Below are 22,398 nucleotides of genomic sequence, written 5' to 3' on the forward strand. Positions count from 1 at the left end.
CTTCTTCCACAGCTCCACTGTCACTGCAGTTTGTTACAGCAACTCAGCTTTGTCCTATATGGGCTTTGGTGTATAATGCAGCCAACCTAAAATCAATATTAGCATGCAGCCGGGACTGGCTTTTGGGTGTGCAAAACCGATGGGCAAACAGAGACCAAGCTAACAGAAGATCCCACTCCTCCTAAATGCATTGCTTATTTAATTCTTTCATTCAATGAAGCAAAATCTTTCACCTCAACCCTTACATGCCTGGAGACCTTTCTCTTTGGGTTGGGAGGAAAAACTTCCTACCCACTTCCAACTTCTTTCCTGTATACAGTGCCACGATAACGGGAGTGAGGACAAGGAGCCCAGAAGGGCCTGCTGGCCAGGTAGAAGTCAAGGGATACACTGATGGTTAGGTGGAAACAACAGAGGAAATGGCAAGAAGAAATAAAGTAGAAACCACTGAGCATGTAGAGAAGAGATCAAAACCTTTGAGCAAATGGCTCAGGTTCACTTGAGGGCATGAGAAAAATATTGGGTAATTTATTTTAAAGCCCAGTTCCCTCCTACTCAGTCATGATTAGATTTGTAAAAGGCATTAGGAGTAGTGGAGCAGGCTCCAATCATCAGGGAATGGAGGATTTCCTGAAATAAGTGGGGAAAATAGCCTTGAATAGCCCTTCAGAGACCAAAGTTTGTGAGGAGAAAATTCAGGAAATGCCATTGCTTTCTACAGCATGTTTAGCTTGATGCCCAATTTCTGGTGGATCAAACATGCTTTGGACACTAAGAAATGCTTTCATCGTCTTAAGCCTGGAAATGACATTTGAGCCCGCCAGCGGGCACGGGATTGAATCTTTCTTAGAAAAAAAGTTCAGGGGTTTGAAGTCTCTGTGGCAGCATGTATTCTGCTGAGCAGAGGCCGTCCTGTGCAGGAAGAAATGGCCGCGTCTCCATGAACTGCAGCCAAAACCCTGAATCCACTGTTGAAACCAATTGTATTGGATCTTCCCATGACAGCAGAAGCTCGACTTCAAGTCAGCTTGCCAGGAAGGGACACGTATAAATCGCTCATCAGGAAGCATCGCATGTACCCAGGCCCCTGACCTGGCTGAGGGTAGCTTGTTTCAGTAACCCATTCACAGCCTCCAAGCTCAAACCTCCCTCAAATTCAGGGGCCGAGTCCAAGTTTGAAAACTGTAGTGAGCCCCAAATCTAAGGCCCCCCCTTAAACCTAATGGATGGTCACACTCAGACCTGCATACAAACACTGCAGCAATCTTTGTGGGTAAGCTATTAAAGGCACCTTTTTCTGCATGACAGAGATCTGGAGAGACTCGTTACGGTAATGGGGCATGGTTTTTAACAGGTGAGTGCCATGCTGCATCCCTGTGATTGCAAAGAGAAGAGGCACCGACTGTAAGCGAAGTGAATGCAGGCTAGGACGCAGTGTCGTGGGAGGGAGCGGGGGAGAGGAACTGGTCTCTGCGTCAGTGGCTGATACAGATATCTAGGAGGTGAGATGGAAGGAATGCAAAGAGAATTATATACAGCACATTTGAGGTGCAACTAGTGACTGTTAAGTAACCTTACCTAGCAGGAAAATCAGTCATGAAAAGCTCGGGGACCAGCTCTTGCAGGGGAACTGGGACATTAGGGTGGCTTGGACACTCGATGCAATCCAGCTCGATCGCTGTTAGGACACAGTCCTCCATGTTAAAATACTGCACGTCATCTGGTTTTTTGTCAGCCTCATTCTCCTCCGCTCTCAAAGTGGCACAGATGTGGCAGGGAACGTACTGTTCCATCAGCAAAGTCCCGTCGCTCTCGGTAGCTGTGAGGGCTGAACGAGAAAACCCCAACAACAGACATGGGATAACTATTTGCAGAGCTTTCAAATGCCCCCTGCTCCCAAAGTGCCCGTGGGATGAGAGCAGCTCCTCCACTTTATTAACGGTGACGTAAAGATACCTATTTGCACAACAGCCATGGGCAACAAGGCCCGGATGGAAGCGATGTCAATTCAAGGCAGTCGACAGAGCTGCCCGTGCCTTTAGCCTGACCTTCAGAAGTAAGTAATAGGCAGGCTTCCTTAACAAATATTTTCAGTGCGCTGCAAATGTGGGGGTATAAGAATACAGGGCCAGAAGGAGCCTCTTGGGTCAGAGAGCAACCCTCTGCTCACTGGATGAACTACTGCTTTGCCTTTCTCTTTACCGGAGGGCAATCTTATCTCTCTCACCGGTGATCAATCTGTTTTGCAAGAGGTCTCGGGAATCATGGCAATGCTCAACCCTCATTGTTTTATTATTTTAAGAAACAAACTCAGAAGAAAGCCTTTGATTTCCCCGCTCTTCTGCGAGCCAGTGCTCAGCATTCAGTATTTTTTTCTTTAATGAACAAACTCAGGAGACAGCCTTATTGGGCATGCCCCGCACTTCTCAGGGCAATCTCAGATAAAACACAAAAATGCACCTGGATAATATCAGGATGTGACAAGTTTTCATTCTTGTTTTCTAAAGATCAGAGGTCAAAAGATGCTGATCTCTAAACCAATATGGGGCGATCTCAAACCCAACCACAGGCATGGATTTTTTAATGAAAATTTACTTGCGGATCAAAAGACCCCACTGGTTAACCGTGGACCTTATTCTGATCTCACTGTTGTAAAGCAGGAGTAACCATTCAAGTGAATACCGTTCTGCTGGTGTAGAGCTCCCAGCATTGGGCACTGGGGTCACTGGCAATGTCCCCGTGCTTTGGATCTTAGAAATGAGCAGTGAAGCCCAGGCCTCCATTGGTGACACAGGGAATTTTGTCATTGGGACCTGCACACACATTTCACTCTAGGCACACGGACCTTATTCGGCCTTTACTAAGCTCATTGGTGAGTCCTGTCACTCGTTTCTTCAGGAGTAAGTGTGTGTCTTGTGTGCACAGGACCATCTCATTTGATTTTGCTTTTAGGATTTTGAGTGACGGGTCTCTCTGTAAATAATGCCCACACCTTGCTGCGTCTGTGAAGAGCTGCGTGCTTGGGATCCTGCCTCTAGATCCTCTGTTCCCGAACTATCTGATCTAGTCACAGACCACCAGAAAAAAAGGCTGATACAGTGAAGCCTTATCAGATACCAATCGCACACCACCGATAGTGGCACACGTGTCCAGTGGTGCCAAGGGCATGGACAAACAAAGATGCTAAAGCGAGCTGATGGAGTTGGGTACCTGCTGTGGAACCGCTCGCATGCGGCACTTAGTTGTGCATCTGCGATTAGCCTGCTAACCAGGGCTACATTGCCCCAGGTTAGCTTGTGCTCACCACAGGGTAACTGTGGACGCATGAAGAGTTACTGTGAAACAGCTGGTTCCATCGCATGTCTCAACCCCCAGTTCACTCGCTTTCATCGGATCATTTGTCCCTACCCGTGCTAACGGTTGGGAACTCATACTCTGGGCCTTAGGAGTTTTAAGACTGCTTTTCAGGGGGACAGTCTTTATCTGCTGCCTTGTTTTACATACACTGACAGCACAGTCTAGGAGCAATTTGCCCCCCAAAAATAAAAGGTTTGAGACATAACGCTGCATGGAAGACACCCGTCAATCTTACCAGGAAACCACTGATCGATCAAGGAATTGACGTGGTCCGTGATGAAAGCCATTGCTGAAAAATCTCTTATTTCTGACTGGCAGATAATTTTAATTCCACCGCTTTTCTTCTTTTTCCAGTTCACGTCGGACGATTCCACACTGCGTTAGGGAAAGTGAAAAAGCACCGAGAAAGCAGCTGTAATGCATGAACGTTAACAGCTTTTTTCTTTTTCTAGCCAGATATTTGATACTCGGAAGCATAAAACTGCAGGTCATTTACCATTAATCAAAGGAAAAGTCAGCTGAGATATGAACACGATGGCCAAACCAAATCAATTCTGCAAATGACTGGAGAGAACGTTCTGGCACAGAAGCACGGAGAAGCTGGTTGCTTACAAAGTGCAAATGGAAATAGTCAAGCCAACAGGAAATGTTAGCCTGAGCAAAGGTTGGAGATTATACAAAAAAGCACTGGAGAGTTTAATTGAGTACCAATAATTCAACCCCAAGGGGCCAATCTCCAAAGGGAGATGCATGCCTTTAGCATGCCTTCAAAACCTGCTTGAGACACTGTAAGAGATAGCCATTTGTGTGCGACACCCTGGGTTTTTTACAGCAATGGGATTTTGAGCAAGCTGGCTAACTCTGCGCCGAAGAGTTGAACACCTTTCTGTGTGCCTAGATGCACTATGCAGAGAAAGGGGAGAGTTGGCACCTCCAAAGGTTATTTGGAGAACAGTCAGTCAGAGGCGGCCAAACTGCAACACAGCAGGTCAAGTGGCATGGCAGCCTATGTGCATGGCAGATCGAGCAGGGAGTAGAAAGCAGAGCAGCAGATCAGGCAAGGAGCAGAAAACAAAGCAGCTTGGGGAGGAGAAAGGGATCAGACTGGCACTGAGGGAGGGTGCAAGGCTTAATTTGTGGCATGCAAAAAGGTTGGTCTCACTACAGTACGTGATAAAGATTTGAGACCAACTGGGATCATCACTGTTGATCTAGGGTTTTATCCGCTGAGTGCTAAATGCTAAAGGAAAATTTCTCTTCCATTAAAGTTAATGGGTTTGTAGGATCTGGGCAGGGCCTGCTAGTTTCCATTTAGTCTGACACATTTTCACATGTGCCTGGACACTCCCGCAAGGCTGGCTGCACCTGAGCACGTTACCTGAGGTAGCCCCCGTCAAAGGTAACGAAGAGCCCCTCCTGCCAGTAGACGGTGTGGGTCCTCTTGACCCGGAAGGTGCTGCAGCGGTTCCTCTGAGTGCCCGTGAAGCTGTAGATGGTCAGCTGCTTGTTCCTGTTCTTGGTGTTCTTCTTGTTTTCAAACAGCTGAAAAGACCAGGAAAATATGTCACCATGATTTGCTGCTGAGGCCTCTCACATAGGGGTTTCCTGTATTCAAACAAGCGGGTTGAAAAGCTCTCTCTTCCTCAAACGCTGCTCCCTGCTCATCCTTTCACAGCATCTAATGAAGGGTGCTCTAGCGCATGCAAGCTTGTGCTATACATCCATATATATATCTACTTTCGTTAGTCCATAATGTGCAAACCTACCCTGCCTTCTCCTACTGGCCAGCTCAGGTGGTCCTCATGACCTTCCCATTACAGTGCCCAGAACTTGGAAAAAACTTATGTTGTCTAAGGTCATTTTGGAATTACCTAATTCCTCAGGTAACTTTGTGACAGCATGAACCCAGAGGCACAGAAAGACAAGACTTGACATATCCCATGTACAGGGAGAGCCATGAGCCATCCTATACTTCTTGTGGACAGTCACCCATTTGATTTTTTTATCCGCAAACTTCAGTACCGCGTGGTAGTAAATTCATGTGGTTTCCCAGTTGGGAAGCTGCAGTGAGCAGCATAATGTAGAGATATCCCATGAATGTGGCACCTTTCTAACACGCTACTGTTGAATCTCTCAGAATAAGGCACAAAAGAGCAGGGAGGAGGAGTAGCCGCCTACCTCTTACATTTACTCTTTTTCAGAAAGAATCACACTTAGGCACCTAAGTCTACTCAGACACTGAAGAGTTGGAAGAGCATCTGACCCTAGGTGACCCATGCATCAACAGTACTACTACAGTGCAAAGGGGCAGATACTAAGCGAGTGGTAAAGTAGTGGAGTGAGTGGATGGCTATACCGGCGTCTAGTGGCGTTAGCACATTTTATGGAGAGCTGCTGCAGACAGCCATGAAACGAACAGCATCTGGCAACCTCACAAACACTCCTTTGATTTAGTTATTTCTTGTATTCAATGTATACGGCTGTGCCTATCACACTATGCGTCCTGGCTGGAGCACTTCAAAATCACCCAGGCTGCATGCCGCCATGAGCTTTCCAGCCAGGGGCTGCAACAGGGAGAAGCGACCACCTGTACCTCTGCTACCCTCCACCCCGGGAGCAGAGCAGACGGTCAGTGCCGGGGGGTGCAGGGAACATCGGTGCCCTGATAATCAGAGCACCGCTGCTTCCTGCACGCCACGGCCGGGGCTCCCAGCACGTGGCTCTCCAGGCATTAGGGTGCTGGGGCCAGAGTGCAGAGAGCCACAGCACTGAAGCGCCAGGAGCCTTGGTGCCCTGAATGTACCAGGTGCTGGAAACGCAGGGAGCAGAGGTGCCCTGCATGGCACAGCCCCCGGGAGCACCCCAAGTGCTGGGAGCCCCAGGACACAGGGAGCGCAGGGGAGTGCTAGGAGAGGGTGAGGGTGGTTTGCACTGCATTATAGCATGCACCTACACACATGCACGGTGCAAAATAATGCCTGCTTCCTGGTATGTTGTCCTACTGTGTTATGCTTGGGAGCATTTTATCCCCCCCGGAGCCCTTTTGAAATGTTTCAACCGCTATGTCGGTCCAAACCCTGAGAGACCACAAGAGAACAAAGCAAGACAGACACAGGCCTGTGAATGTCTGTAAGCCGACTCCCAGTGATATTTATGCTTTTCTCGAATGGCAGCTTTAATTGCCGTAATTTTCTAGCATAACCTACCTGGAGGTCCATCTCGGCCAGGCTAATTAACATGCGAGCGATGAACCTTTGCCAAAAGCCAACTGGGACGAAGCTCATCTTGAACACCCTTTGGACTGTGTTGGTCGTCTGATGTCGTAACCCGTGGATGTCTAGTGCTGGTTTGGCTGGGAGGAGATGAGGAAGGAGGTAGCTGAAACAAATCACACATGACAGCTCAACTTTTCAACTCTGGCTTCCCAACAGCTAGCACACCATGACCACTTCATCACCCAAGGTCAGCCTGCACGGAGAGTTTCAGTGCACTGTGCATCTAGAAAGCCTTCAGATTTATGACCAGAAGACTGGAAGAGGAAGGGATAGAGCAGGTGGCAAGAAGACTGGGCTTAGTTTTCAGTAAGGAAATGAGCAAGCGATGAACAGGCACGGTGCGTACATGCCTCAGGAAGGTCAACTGCAGACAACCAACATCAGTGGAAAAAAAAAAGGAAGCAAAAACTAATGCCTTTAAAAAATGTGATGAGTTGCTCGTATGACTTTGGCTTCCCTTGAGCTGCGACAGGACTCTTGAACACACGATGCACTGCCGTGTAGAGGAACCTGGGCATGTGCGCTAACGAGCCCAGGGGGAGCACTGTATTAATAACACTGGCACTGTGACCCGAGCTAACTCCACGCCACGTAGATGTGCGCATCCAGGGACAACATCTGTGCAGAGGCTGCTCTGGTAATGAGTGAAGAACAGCAGCACCAATGCTGGATGACATTTTAGGTCTAAAAGCAACTGAGCATGGACAGAGGGTGTGTTCAGAGAGAGGACTCCAGCTCCCGGATGCTGAGAGCCACGCTGCCTTGGCCTTCGCCCCAGTCCTAACAGAGTTACTGCAGCCTCAGGGCTGCTCTACAATCCGGATTACACCAGTGGTTTATGGTTCCTAAAGCACCGCACCGAAGCAGCCTGCTGCACTTCTTAAGCAAACAAATGTTGATTTGTCCTAGCAACCAGTATTCGGGGACCTAAGTTTTGGTGGGAGACCAACTCCTCTTTGAAAAACAGAATAGGAGCCTGCTTATCTGGAAGAGAAAAATCATGCAAGATTATTATTTAGTTAAATTATGTTTTCAATGCTCCCCTCGATCTGGTCCTTGGAAAACAAAATTGTGGGCAACTGATCTTAAAAAATGGCTGATGGCTTTCACTACCTGCCCGAAACCTCGCTTTTCCCAGCCAGTAATACTCTACCAGATCAAGCACGTTCATAGAGATCTCCTCGTGTTACTGCCGTACATTAATGACCATATCTTTTAATGGGACCGTAACCCAGTCCTGACTTTCAGTTTAGTCTGTCAACTGTATGTGCAAACCTGTGCCTGTGAATGACAAGGGTTTGGCATCTGACTGCTCTGCCGTCAAAATCAAGTACCTGGTTGTCTCAAGTCTATCACCCCTGCATGGAAAGACTAGAGAAACTTTTACTGTCATTTGCATAAAGGAGCAAAATTATAGCTCAAAACCAGGCCCAAAGGGGAATAATAATATATAATTTGCAAATACACAGACTCCTTGTACAGAATTGTAAGGACTTAAGTGCTACGCACTGAAAGTTAAAACTGAAGCTAGAAGCTAAAAGGCTTGACCAAGACAACAGAGTAGCAGCAGCAACTCTGAAACTAGAACAAAATAAGACTGGGTCAAAGTCTCAGGCTTTAGCCACAGGGTCACGTATCCTCTTACACAGCTAAAGTGCCCTGTGAACAGCTGTATCAGAAAAGATCCGTTCAGAAACATCACTAGACAACAGCCTCTTTCATACAACACACTCAACAAAGTATGATAACATGTACACAATAACATTCATCATCCTACCCAACCCCTTTGGGATTCAAAATCGTCACATAAATTTCTTTAACTTGTAAACTGGAATAATATAGGTCATGCTTTTGACTTTAATTTAGCATCCAAGGCAAGGCTGGGCTACACATCTCTCAACAGGATGAATTCCAGAGACGCGAAGCATATCAGACCTAAAGCTCTTGCTCCGTAAAATGAGCAGACTCACCTTGTGACAGCCAATAAATTTGCCTCCGCTCATCTAAAAATGTGTCTAGGAATGTAAGGAATAAGAAGGCCAATGAGGTCTGTTGGACCAAAACCATAAGATGGTTTCTAACACAGACAGAGATTCAACACAGCATTTGAGTAACAGCCAAAGCAAATCCTGAAACTATGCAAAACATGCCGCTGTCCATCCGTTCAGTATGTAAACTGGCAGCTGCCTTCCCTGCCCATTGCAGGAGACCTAAAACCCCTATCTAGTAAACAGACAATAATTGAAACGGCCCGATCGCATGGCTGGCAGGTAAATCTGATGCAACCTGCTGTAGCAAGAGCTCCAACAGTGATAGGAAAACTAACCAAGTCGCTGGGTAGCTTAGACGCCTCTGAAAAGATATCGGAGGGTATCGAGCAACAGCCTGTTTCCCAGCTCCTGAGGCAGGTGCAATGTAATTGCTTTTGAGAAAAATGGCAGTGTGACCGGGAGTTAAGAAGGCCTCTGGGACCACGCAGAAGCGCTATGACTTTATCTACGTTAAACCTGAGAAACCGTGCTGGCGTCCGGGAGCAGATGACTGGCAGGCATAATCACAATGCCAAGACCACGTCACTCGGAGGTCCCCAACGGGTGAGAACGATGCAGCAAGGCTCCGAGGGAAGAGCTGGGATGTGACGTGCAAACCCAGCACTGAAGATGCGTGGTTATGATTTAACTATAAATCCAGTGAGAGTCGGGTAGGGAAAAGCAGCAGGGAACTTGGTGCAGAAGAAAGGGAAGGGGGATAGATCCAGTAACATCCAGCAACATGGTTCCCATGGCAAACTCCTAGGAAAACCATGGACAAACACTTCAGGAGGAGCTTTGCAAATAAGAAATCAGCCGTGTCACTTGAGATGTACTGGCTTGTTCCCCCTGGGGTTAGATACTTAACCTCTGCTCTCAGGGGCGACATGACCAAAATTCAGGTCTCCTGGGGAACACTGGCAGGAACTCGGAGGTTTGCTATGGTTTCTTGCAGCGAGGGTGATCTATTAGGATCAGATGGTCCAATCTCACATATTTCTTGCAAGGCAGGGATTGTTGGACCTCAACCTTGTCATCATCTCTCACCGCTGGTTTACCCAGTCAAGTATTTTCTCATGGTGACACCATTGCAATAGTTGCTTATTGTGACAAAGCTGTCTAACATTCCCTGCCTAATAACACCTCTCCTTTCCGCGGAGCCGTCCCAGCTGAGAAATACCGACATACCTGTTATTGGCGACCGGTAATGCGATCTCAAACTTGGCCAGGAACTGGAAGTACTGTTCTTCTGTTTGTTCGGTGAACCCGGTCCCAACTAACAACATCCTGAAATCCTCTGCCTTGATCACACCGTTCTTAGCAACGGACTTGGAGCTCTTAATGTTAAAGATTCTCTGGAGACATTCGGATAACCAGACTGGATCCAGGAAATACAGGTTCCTCAGGCCATGGCTTGTGTCTGGGAAGTGCAGCAAGGTCCCTGTTTCTATGAGGAAGTTGATGGCTTTAGAAAACAAGAAAAAGAAATGATAAGATAAGGAGGGTGTTAAGCAACTGCCCCGCACATGAGGAGATCAGAAGAAAGCCCTGATGGCTCTGTCGAGACAAGGAACAGGCTCGGAGCATTGTCCCAACAGAGGATACAGCTGAATGGAGCTCATCCCATTCAGCACGGTCGCAAACACATCTTGTAGCTTTGCTGTGTCCCTTACTCCAGCTCAGACCCCGGTCCTGGAGTCCTTACACAGGAACAGCTCCCACGGGCTTTTGGGGGAACATTGAGTGAGTGAGAACAGCACACCGGGCCCCTCATCTATGAAGCTACAGAAAGTTTTAACAACGCTCGTGCCTGCAAGATGTACAACAAGTTCATACGGCAACACTGGTGCCTACAAGACAGACTAGGACCACATGGGACCACAGGGTTAGGCAATATGATACGATACACTGGCACGGTACGTTCTGGCCTGACACCAGAAGTGTGTCAGACGGCGGAGGGGGGTGACTTTTCTAGGGAAGAGTCTCACTGGAATATGATTAGCTTCACCTGCAGCTTTCCTAGGGCCCTCACACCACTGGCCATGACTGTCACCAGCGCCCACCTTCACTGACTCGGATGATTTCACAGCAATTATTTGCCAAGCAGCTATTTTTAGCTTCGTGATGTTTGTAAATCCCAACAGATGCTGCAGGCTAACTCCCAGGCAGTTACCGCTGTCTGGTGGCCTACCGGTTTGCAGGTCCTCGTAGTCCTTGATGTCATTCCCGGGGGTTTGCTCTAAGATTTGCTCTATCTGTTTGTCGGTCAGATATTGCACATCATCGGTCTGACTTCTTCTCTGTTGCTCCATAAGGACGGCTTCTTGGAGGCTAAGGTAACTCCTTGGGATCTGTAAGCCACACAAGAAAACAACACGATGCATGACACCCAGCTCTCATGCTACCCCAGTTCGTTCTGCAGCTGGTTCAAAGGCCCTTTGGAGAGAGAGCCATGTCTCCAGCAGATGGTTTTTTGAATTTGGGTGGACCAGACATGAAACAATTGGGACAGGCTGCTCCAGCCTGCATATTTCCTGCGGCTGTAACCAAACAGAGCCCCAAAGACAGGTGAAAACCTCTCCTGGCCCAACACAAGCACAGCCTCCGGTTGCTCGGTGCTCAATACAAAGAGACGCTCTCACCAGTCTCCCCGCGAGCTTCTGCGATCCAATGGAGCTGCCGACATCCTTCATGTTGCACGTGACGTGGAAGATCAGCTGGCGGAGCCCATCGAGGCCTTCAAGGGTTTTACATGACAGCTCGCTGCAAAGGGAAACCAGGGCGTGGAGTTGAGAGACTTAAGTGCAGCCTGAGAACTCCCCATTTTGCTTCCCAATTCCCTGTGCCAGAATACGTGGAAAGCCGCCTCCTACCAGCTCCATTCCCTATGCGTGGCTCCGGTGCACAGAGCCCTCGACCTCTGGGCAATGCCCTGGTGGCACAGCTCATTCATCACCTGCCTCCCCTGGTGCCCCTGAGTGTCCAGTGCAGACAACGCCCTGGGACATCCTGGGGGCACAAGGAGGTTGGGTGCAGGGTGCTGCACCCTTGAAGCCCCAAACAGCACATTTCAACAGGGGTTTGGTCATGCCCAAAGGGGTCTTCCAGTCCCAGGGTCAAAGCAGTCCAGTGGTGGCTTAGCACTGTCACCCCCCCACACTCCCTGCTTCCCCTTCTCAGCTGGACCCTAGGATCTGGCCTTTCTGCTGGGTCCCTAAAAGCCGACCCCCTTCCTCTCTCTCACAGCTGGGAGCAGCTTTCTCCGTTTCCTGCTCTTCCCGTCCACCCCGTTGGCTGCATAAGAACAGTCCTGCTCTACTTCCCCCAACAAAGCCTCTTTCTTGCTGATCCCCCCACATATCCTTGGGGGGGGGCAGTGAAGACCCTTGTTTTAAAGAGGTATCCGGTATTTTAAACCGTGACCATCAATGGAGGTGGGGGTGGGCAAAGGGAAGTACATGCTCACGCAGCGGGGAGCTGAATGAATGGCTCATCAGAGTGCTTTTATCTCAGCCCCACAAAGGCTTTCCACAACATATGGAAACTTCCAGCCGTGCCCTGGCTGTCCCGGATTAGTCCTGTGAGGAGCAGTGTTCCCAGCAACTCCAGGTGATCGATGGCGAATGACTGGGGTTGTATGGGACAGAAAGGAGAGGCAGGCAGGGAAAACAGGAGGAAACGGCAGAGGAAAGAAGCAGGAGGCTGAGAGGAACAGAAAGAGCTTGTGCAAGGGCATGAACTGGAGTTTCGGGGGTCAGCAGGGGAAGGGGGGTTTCCGCTATGGGAGAGGACGTGGGAGGTTGCACCGAAGGTGCTGGGCACGTGCAGAATGCAGCCCCGGAGGTCTCCGTGCTGGCTTTGCCAGCAGGTGTGGCGGAGGCAGCAGAATCCCCCCAACATGCCAGCTGTGGGACCTGGGGGCTAGCCCCCAGCACCTGCCACAGACAGCAGCAATACCTAGCAGCTAGAAGTCACGTTGGGCCGCCCTGCCAAGCTGCTACTAAATTCCCCACTGCTCTGAACTGAGCTCTGCATGCAAGCTCCTCCAAGGCATCCGCCCCTCCTAAAGGCAGAGGTGAGGCTGTGGAGCTGGCCCCCGCAGCCCAGTTGTAGGGCAAGAGATCGCAGATGCTCTGTGTCCTCTAGGACTATTCTCTGTGGTTGCTGGGTTCAGGGCTAGGAGCAATGGCCTCCAAATGCAACAGAGGAAATTTAGGTTGGAGACTGGGAAGAACTGTCTCGCTCTGCGGGTGATTAGCCATTGGAACAAGCTACCTGGAGAGGTCGCAGCATTTCCATCCCTGGAAATTGTCAAGAGCAGGTTGGACAGGCGGTGGCTGGGATGGGCTAGTCAGGGATGATTCTGCCTTGAGCAGGGGCCCCTTCCAGCCCTACTTTCCTATGATCCTACAAGGATACAGCGGTGTAAGGTTACAAGACATTAGTCCTGGAAACCTAACGAATCCCACCAGGTCGTCACTGGTAGCTACTAGCAGTGACAATGCTTAGGTAACAGCTATGCCCCTTCTCTTCAAAGCATTTTCAGCGACATTCATCCATCGATGAAACTCCCCTGAAAGTTCATATATTTTACCCCTATTTTACCCAGAAGGAAAATGAGGCATGGCTTCCTTCTGTGTAAGTGTATGTGAAGCACAATGCTGAAGGGTTTTTAAATCCCTGTGGGTGCCAAGGAAACGAGAATTTAGAAAAAAACAACTTCCATTCGGGGGTCAGGGAGGACAACACAGGGTTAAATCAGGGACGTGGTGCTTACTGTAAGTGTTTGAAGGTGATATCTGGAAAGCCAGTGGCCCTTGACCCTGATGGAGAGCGGCAGAGCGCCAGGACGTACGCCCGGAGAGTGGCTATCCTTTCCACCCGAAATTTTGTTTCGATGAGGTCGAGGTGCGTTCCCACTACTAACACGACAGAATTCGGGGCTTTGGCCTGCAAGAGAACACGCGGCCCGTGACCTGCATCCAGACAGCGCGAGCACGACCCGACCACGGGCAGATACCGATTCCAACACAATTATCTGCAGCACGGTCTGGACCATGGTTTATAAATCAGCTGTTTTTACAAGTGCTGGTGTGCACGGCAAAGGATAAAGGCGAAGATGAATTTAAACCATTCAAAATAGGAATCAGAGGCAGCTGACTTTTTAAAAGAACCCAGGAGATCCCCCTTGATGGACTGAGTTATGACTAAAGAAAAATTTCACAACCCAAGAGTGACATCTTACCTCGATGTTTAACAACCAGTACTGCAAGTTTGCAACGGCCTCTTCCCCCAAAGCCAAGTTCCATACGACCATATACAATGCTTTGTCTGTGAAGAAACACTGATTGACTGTAGACATGCTGGCGGGGCCTCCGATATCCCAGACATTGAGCTCCACTGAATCAACCTACTTAGACAAAGAGAAGTGTTCAAATCAAACAGCTCCAGTAAATCACAGGGAGATAATAGCTGAAGTATAAACCTACGCCGGGGTGTCTCCATAATGGGCGACACTAGAAGGTTTTCAATGTCCCAATTGTGCCCCCGGGAAAGGAAAAATCAACAAGCCATTGTTTCCCACTTCCACACCGGAAATCCAAACCAATTGCTCGTTGCTAAGACTATAGCGGTGCTGTTGACGCTGGGAAGTCTCTAGCGGATGCTACGGGTTTTCCAGCACAGAGACCTGATTCTGAACTGTGCATTTTGCTGGGTCCCGAATGAAAACCGTTTTCTTCCTGGCTTGCGGCACATGTGATGGGCTTGTTTAAACTCGCCGTCCGCTGGCGCTGTGCTGGACAGAACTGGGCTGGGGGCAGTTCTCCGCCATCATGCTCCAGTCAATCACGACCGAGTTTAACCTATGCACCAGCAAGGCCTTTTGGAAATATTTGCTTTCCAAGCTTTTCATGGCTTTGATTGACACCTGCGGGGCATCTTGAGAAACATGGCTGCCTTGTATGGCATCGTATCAAACAGGGGCCAAAACAAGTGCCCTCTGATCCAAAACTCTTCAGGGGAAGACCGCCCTTGCTGGATAGGAGCCCTTCTCCTTGTACGTGGGTTCATCTGGGATATGAGCACCCTGAAACCTCACATGCCACGGGGACGCTAGGTCATGCTCTGATAGCCAAGGAACAGACAAACTCAATGATTTGCTCAATCGTGCCAGGAGACTGGACAGAGACCTGCACACAGCTCTAAAGTCCCAGTTTAGGACTCTAGCCACTCATCACTCAGGAGTTAGAGGGCTTTCCTAGCTCTGGAGGGAGCGCCGGCAGCTTGCACACAAGCAGCTGAGCTGTAGACCCCTTATTTACCACTTGGAAGCCAACAAATAGGTCCCGGTACAATGCTGAGTGAGTCCCTAGAGCCAGACTCTTAGCAGTGCCTGGCACCTAAAGGTGTAGATTAGTACCCGGAGCATCTGCATGAACTATGTTTTAACTGCTGTTGTAATCCAGGAAAGCGGGGCAACTTACTGAGATCAATAAAAGCACGAAACCTATTTCCACCTTTAGATGCCTGCGGGTCTTTGAAAACCTGGCGCCCGGAAGAAAAGGATGGAGAGTTTCAGGAACGGGCAAGGAGTGACTAGGGATAAAGAACGAAGCTAGAACAGGACAGCAGCGGGGAATGGGCAGGGCTCGTTCAGTCCCATCCTCTCCAAGACCTGCTGCTGGCACGGCACAGACGAGCCCTCAAGGGACAAGCTACTTCCCCACTGAGAAACCCTTCTGAACCAAACAGCTCCATCTAGGTAAGTATCTCGGACCGTGACTCGCCTTAGCTTTGTACCCGGCAGGTTTCTGAAGCTCCCATTTCGTTGTCCGTATGGTGGCATCGCTGTGCATCACCTGTGGGACTTTCCCCGTCTGCAAAATCTCTATCAGTGTCGACTTCCCCTGACGCGGGGGTCCGACGACAATCATCTTCATCAGCTTGCACTTCTCAGCCTTGCGCAGCTGAGCTCGTAAATACGCCAGCACTGTTTTGGGGCCTGTTGGAGAAAGGGTGCGAGGATTAGCCCATGGCTAGCATGCGAGTGTGCATGGCAGGACAGTGCCGAGTCTCACGTGGTAGGCAGGCCGGCAGAATGAATATTTTCAGCGCAGTTTCCCTGCTGCTTGAAAGGGCTTGTGGAATAAATAAAAACCAAGCAAGCCCTAACTGGGCAGACCCGAGACAGAGCCCCTGGAAAGGGTCGACGCAGTAAGTCTACAATGAATCAGTGTGAGGAGCAAGGCTTGCTTTCGTTTTCATTCTCCAGAAGCAAAAAAAGAAGCATAAACTCTAATGCAGCTTTGGGAAAATACTCTGCTTTTCCTCAGACTTCCATGTTTTTAGTTAAATTCACACTTGAGCCACAGACCTTTATTTTAGAAGAAATAATTCTCATTAACTTTATTTCCACAGGATTTTATTACATGAATTAAAAATAAGACTATGCCGCTGTCATTGGTCCAAATGCAACAGCTTACAAGAGTATTGCTGAAAAATTTGGGTCCATGACTGTGAAATATTTTAATATGTCTGTAGAAGGACTGTCAAAATATTATCACGTATTGGTGTGCCTAGACAACACCCTGCCAAACCTCTCTAGCATATGCATTAGGAACAAAACACTGCATTAATATGTGGGTATTGCAAGACAAAAAAAATATCAGTCTATGTGGAAAGTTCTCCGTCCAGTTTCTTTAAGCGATGACAAAGGTTTGGGCCAATGCAATTCTTTCCAGGTCCAGGCAATCAAAATCACTTCTATTTCATTATCTGCTTGGACCGCTGAATTTAATAACGTTCATGGAGGATGAGGCTTACCTTCTTTTCTGATCTCCGCAGGAACGTTGCTGATATTTAGTTCCTCGGTGTCCAGCTGCCAAAGATTAGCCAGCTGTCCAAGTTCTGGAGGAAGCTCTCGGATGCCAGGGTTACTGTACAAAAATAAATGCATGGACCATCGATCAGGCTTTGAACATATACAGCGCCTCTTACCGGCTCCTATTACACGATTCTGTCCTTCCAAAAATCTGCCCCTGGTTTTCCTTTAACATTTGAATCAGGCTACTTAACCCACACCCAGTGTTGTCAAGTGATTTGTAAACTTAATTAATATTGGGATCACCTCTGAGAGACAAAGGAGAATTACCCGTGTCCATTTGACAGATAAGGAACCTCAGGCACAGATGTTTAGTCGTTAGCTCAAGGGCAAGGAAGCTGTGGCAGTGGAGACCCAGAAGGGCTCAGGCACATGAGGCACCAGTGTTGTGCAAAACCACTGTATTGCTCTTTCATCTAAAGATTAAATCTCCACCTATATTACAGAGATTTATGGGGCCTGCGTGGCACTAAGGGCCTTTTGCTCTCTGACTTCAAGGGAGCTTGTCACCTATGGTTGCAAACTAAGAGAGAAGGGTCCTTATAAAAGCAGCAGAGAAATAACATGACTTTTGATGACACCACTCACTTTCCTAAATAAAGCTCTGTTAAACCTTTCAGAAGGCAAATGGACTGTGGGACGAAGTCTAACTGATTGTCGTTCAGATACAGGACTTCTAGAGAGTCGCTGAGGAACGTAGGAAACTCCAGGAAGGAACCTGCAATGGCAAGAGAGAAAGCAGAAAGCTGAGAGCAGGCTGCAGCTTTAAAAATACACCACAGGGCTCCAGCCCTTGACCTTAACTATTCACAGAGGTCACTAGCAGTAACACAGAGTAACACAGACCCTGGGTTTTCCAATCTCAGCACTATGTGTTGGGAGCTGACTAGCCCCCACCACGGTGGCCAGGTATTCAGTGGCACGCTGAGGAACAGAGGCAGCCTCCAGGTCACCGATGGGAATCAGTTTAGAAAAGTATATCCTGGGACAGCATCTGTCCCCTTCCTCCTGCAAACTGCCTATTGTGAGATGCTTCTTGGACCACTGCCACTCCAGACCTTGCAGCTTGCACTGAGAACGGGGACTATGACCGGTTTGGATGGGAACAGCACCACATTATAGCCCACTAACCACATGTGGGCAACCTGGTGTGGACGAAGTCTGGAGGATTGGGTCTGCTTGTATAGTTAACCTTTCAGATGGGCGAGCCAGCTAGCAGCAGGCGTCATCAGTGATGACACAGGGGAGGTGAGACTATGCACTCTTCCACTATGCACTCTTCCACTGTGGCCTTTCATGTCAAATCTGTGCAAGGCAGAGAGTGCAGATGGCGGAAGAAGGACATTTTGGAGTAACAATGATGGAGCAAGTTGGGCTGGGCAGCTGTCTTTCCTGTTTGTCTATTTAGGCTGCACACACGTCAAGGCAAAGGAGTCTCTCTATTGTTTGAACAGTGTTCAGTGTGTTTTGGGTGTGACCCAAACACTAAGAGCGATAGCTGAATCACCAGACTGCTTTTGCTGGAGTGGTTCAGAGAAAGAAATCCAACTAGCTGCAAAGCTGATCATTTTGTTGTATTCGATACTTCTGCAATGACTGCACAGAATACCAGGATGAAGGGTAACGCTCCTGTGTGCCGTCCTGTGGACAGCTACCAGGAAGAATTAGGCCAGAAGTAGACAAGGAGAAGGATACAGCTGGGGGGACTCTGCACAGGAAATCCTGCGTCATCCATTACATTCTTGGTCTATCATTTCAATAAAAGCAAATCATAAAAGTTAAAAGAGCCCCAAGACTACTACAGTTACCCTTCTCCAAAGACGTATTCTTCCATTCAAATGATGTTTGAGGAATGGCTGTAACTACAATGAACCTGAAAAGCACCAGTGGAAAAGATAATGGTGGACAGTTTCCTAAAAAAGAAGTCCTCCCAGTTCTGACAGCAGATCTGTGCTAGGATGGCAGTCCCGGGTCAGGGAGATGTGCTTGTTCTGCAGTCAGTGGCCCTGTTTGTGCCAGAAGGGCCTGTCCTGTGGGAGCAAGCACGTCACAGCCTGACCGAGTCTTCACATGCAAATTATCTTCTAATCGCTATAAGTAAACAGGCTTACTCAGGGGCTCACTATTTTCTGATTGATCATAAAGTTAATCTTCGCATTGAGTGTTTAAGGTTCCTGGAACAAATCTAGACATAGGCAAGTGGTAGGGGGGCATGGGGGGGGGGGGCACATGCCCCCCCTGACAGGGCCATCCCCACCACCAATGCCACTGGCAGCATCTGCGGGTGCTCACCAGCCCCATCCCCACCACCAACACTGCTGGTAGTGTCAGCGGTTGCTCGCCAGTCCCAACCCCGCCACCGATGGCATCTGTGGGTGCTCACCAGTCCCATCCCTACCAGCAATGCCACCGGTGGCTTCCAGTCGCCCATGAATCTAGATATAAAGACCAGGGGAGTCAACACATCATGCTTGTGCACTTGAAGAGTGGTGCAGGGCTGGTCCATGGGCCAGGTGAACGGTGCATGGCCGGCCTTGTGGATCAGATCAGGCTAACAGAGCTGCCCTAGTTTGGCACATGCCATGTGCAGTGTGGGTCAACTTTGGATCCAGGAGCAGCACTGGGGGCCGGATGATGGTGCCCCACAGGCCAGATTTTTGACACCCAGATACAGACAGATCTAGGGAAGCTTGGACCCGGAGGTCCTAGACCAAATATAGCAGCAGCACCCTCGGTGGAGAAGGCTGCACTGTGCTGGAACCAGGTTTGGGGAGTGTATGAATGGTGACAATTTATTCAGGAGTTATTTAGGACTCTTTTGGCTGCTGTTTGCATTTTCTTTTAAAAACCTTTGAAAAAAAACCCAAAACTATCCTAAAAATAGCATTGGATGAATACACTGCACAAACGCGACCGTCTGCACAGGCAGAAAGGTATTTTTTATCAACGCAGTGGCTGAAGCACCCATAAATGATCTCCAGCAAATCATTTCCTGGACATGAGTAAACAGCTCGCTGGGTAGGATTATATCAGACACAGCGTGCTGTTTTTGGGGCGTGCGGCAGAAAAGTGGATCTGGTTTCTCTCCTGTCCACTCTTCATATTCTTCCACCTCTTGACTGTCTGTCCCAGCCCTACCAGGCTGCACCTGGCTCAGGATTGACAGGCGATTGACAACGTGACTTTATTCTGTCTCGGTGGCTAGTCAATCCGGTTGCCATCCGGGGACTAGAAGATTTATTCTAACTTATACCTTGCCAAAGAGGAGGCCTTTCAGGGGCTGGAGGGTGTTTGAAAGCAGTGACAAATGGCCCACATGCACTTGGCCCCATCCCGTTGTCTGGGGAAGGGGTGGTTATGAAGAGTAAGTTGTGCTGGCTCTGCCTCCTTCAGGGGTTCCTGCTGGCACACAGGCCCTCAGGGAGTGGGCTAAGCTGGTTTTATGATGCCCCTTGGCACTGTGCTATGTAGCAGCACTGAGCATATCTCATTTCAATGGGGCATGTTTTCTAGTGTATAAGATGCATACCCCCAAAAAGCTAAGACAGGAGGGGAAGGTTTCTAGACTGAATTTGGATGAATTTGGGTTGATTTTTTATTACGATGATGACTGTTTTTCATTATGTAATTACAGTGGGCAAGATGCACTTTAATTTTAGATTGCCTGTTGTCAGGGGGGAAATGCATTTTATGTACTGGAAAATATAGGTCATGCGACATCAGGCATCGTGGCTGAGGTCCCTTTGCCTTTGCACCTCACTGATGGGCACAGCAGTGCATGCTATGTAGACCCCCTACCAGGCTGACTACTTCACGTCCCCTCTTCACCTCCCTCATCCCCTTGTTCCAGGACTGGACACACCTGCTATCATTTCTCCTCTCTTTCTCTGCTCCATTTCCAGCTCTCTTCTCTCTGTATAGCTCCACAGAAGCAGGTGCAGAAGGTGGGCATTACTGGGGGCACCTAAAGAGTGTGTGCATGCTGTGGATTGGGGCATTGGCAAGCCAAGCCAGGTCTTTGCTTCAATATACTGTAAGGATTAGGCCTCCCCACCCAGCTGCAAAATGCATAATGTGCCGCTCTGGAGAGTGGAGAGGCTGATGCCCCAGGTTTTGCAGGATTCTTCAGGACACAGCAGCTATAAGGTCCCATTTCCTGTTGATGGCACTGCACTCACCTTTCTACCCATGTTCTGCCTTTTCTATTTTTATTTTCTAAATAGCAAAGAGGAATCTCCTCCTCACAGAAGGGATTTGCACCCCTGGGCTGGATGCCCCCATTGCATGCTGAATGCTGGACACCACCTCCTGCTTCTGCAGAGGAAATTTTGCAAGTGTACTGAGATGAGATTACTACATGGGCAAGGGATCCATTCTCACTAGGAGGTCCAGGTGAGTGTCCAAATGGGTCTCTGCCTTCCAAGTGTACCATTTTGGGCCCCTGACCAACTATAACTGCACCAGAGCTTCAATGGAAAGATAATCCCAAATGTTCTTCATGAGAGGCAAAGCAGGAGAAAGAATGCTTGCAAGAGCTCGCTGCCAAATGACACCTCCTCCTCCTCGCTCACAGTCCCACTTACTGCGATCAGATCCCAAAAGTGCGTCTCGGGCATCTAAATTCTATTCCGCTCGTCTATGCAAGTCCCTCAGCACTTGCTCAGTCAGCACCTCCCACAGCTCATTAAAGCCCTGAGTGCCTTGAAGCAAAAACAAACAGAAAAGAGGAGCAAATTGCTCCCACCAAGATCAGGCATCAGCATGGAGATCTGCAAGTGGTCTTTTGATCTTTGCAGCGTTCATAGATTCATAGATTGTAGTCGGAAGGGACCACAAAGGATCATCGTGTCCAACCCTCTGCCAGGAAAGAGGACCGAGGTCAGACGCCCCAGCCAGGTGTCTATCAAGCCTCCTCTTGCAGACCTCCAAGTTAGGTGACAGCACCACCTCTCTTGGCAGCCCGTTCCAGACTCTGGCCACCCGTACTGTGAAAAAATTCTTCCTAATATCCAACCTGAATCTGCTCTCCACTAGTTTGTACCCATTATTCCTAGTTACTCCCTGGGGTGCTCTAGCAAATAGCGCATCTCCAATTCCCTGCTGTCCTCCCTTGCTAAGCTTATAGGCGGCTACAAGGTCTCCCCTCAGACATCTTTTGTGGAGGCTGAAGAGATCCAGATCCCTCAACCTCCCCTTCCTTGTAGGGTCTTGCATGGAGGCCACCAATCATACAAGTGGCCTCCTCTGGACCCTCTCCAGATCCTCCATGTCCCTCTTGAAGTGCGGTGCCCAAAACTGGACATAGTACTCCAACTGCGACCTGACCAGTGCTGCATAGAGGGGGAGCATCACTTCCCTTGATCTGTTGGTCATGCATCTGCTAATGCACAACAAGGTGTGATTGGCTTTGTTGATGGCTTCGTTACACTGCCGGCTCATGTTCAGCTTGGAGTCAACTATGACTCCAAGATCCCTCTCAGCCGCTGAGCTGCTGAGGAGGTTGTCCTCCAACCTGTAGGTGTGCTGGGGATTCCTCCTCCCTAGGTGGAGTACCTTGCATTTAGCTTCGTTGAATTGCATCCTATTTCATTGTGCTCGTTGATCCAGCCTGTCCAGATCGGCCTGTATCTGCTCCCTGCCCTCCGGTGTGTTAACTTTGCCCCATAACTTGGTATCATCTGTGAACTTGGAGAGGGTGCTCTCCACGCCCTCGTCCAAATCGCTGATGAAGATATTAAATAACACCGGGTTTTACCTATAGCACTCAGAAGATTCCCCCAAATACAAACCTTCAATGTGAGACAAGCAGTCCAGGACAAAACCCACTTTGCTAACTCAGCCATGGAGACACAGG

At 49.0% G+C, this 22,398-nt stretch overlaps 1 protein-coding gene across 2 annotated transcripts in view; it reads right to left on the reverse strand.

The window, feature by feature from the left end:
* The window catches only part of LRRK1 (leucine rich repeat kinase 1), a 96,500-nt gene that overhangs the window by 21,497 nt on the left and 52,605 nt on the right, over positions 1-22,398 (reverse strand). For both annotated transcript variants that reach the window (XM_019477578.2, XM_019477579.2), the window contains exons 14-25: positions 17,133-17,262; positions 16,487-16,599; positions 15,451-15,665; positions 13,908-14,072; positions 13,440-13,612; positions 11,305-11,425; positions 10,854-11,013; positions 9,851-10,127; positions 6,564-6,735; positions 4,736-4,899; positions 3,593-3,732; positions 1,579-1,828 (exon numbers count right to left, since the gene is read on the reverse strand). In XM_019477578.2, coding sequence (XP_019333123.1) covers positions 1,579-1,828; positions 3,593-3,732; positions 4,736-4,899; positions 6,564-6,735; positions 9,851-10,127; positions 10,854-11,013; positions 11,305-11,425; positions 13,440-13,612; positions 13,908-14,072; positions 15,451-15,665; positions 16,487-16,599; positions 17,133-17,262 — 2,080 coding nt within the window. The remainder of the gene's footprint in view (positions 1-1,578; positions 1,829-3,592; positions 3,733-4,735; positions 4,900-6,563; positions 6,736-9,850; positions 10,128-10,853; positions 11,014-11,304; positions 11,426-13,439; positions 13,613-13,907; positions 14,073-15,450; positions 15,666-16,486; positions 16,600-17,132; positions 17,263-22,398) is intronic.

The sequence above is a fragment of the Alligator mississippiensis genome, chromosome 11 (genome assembly GCF_030867095.1).
Source record: "Alligator mississippiensis isolate rAllMis1 chromosome 11, rAllMis1, whole genome shotgun sequence".
Classification (NCBI taxonomy): domain Eukaryota; kingdom Metazoa; phylum Chordata; order Crocodylia; family Alligatoridae; genus Alligator; species Alligator mississippiensis.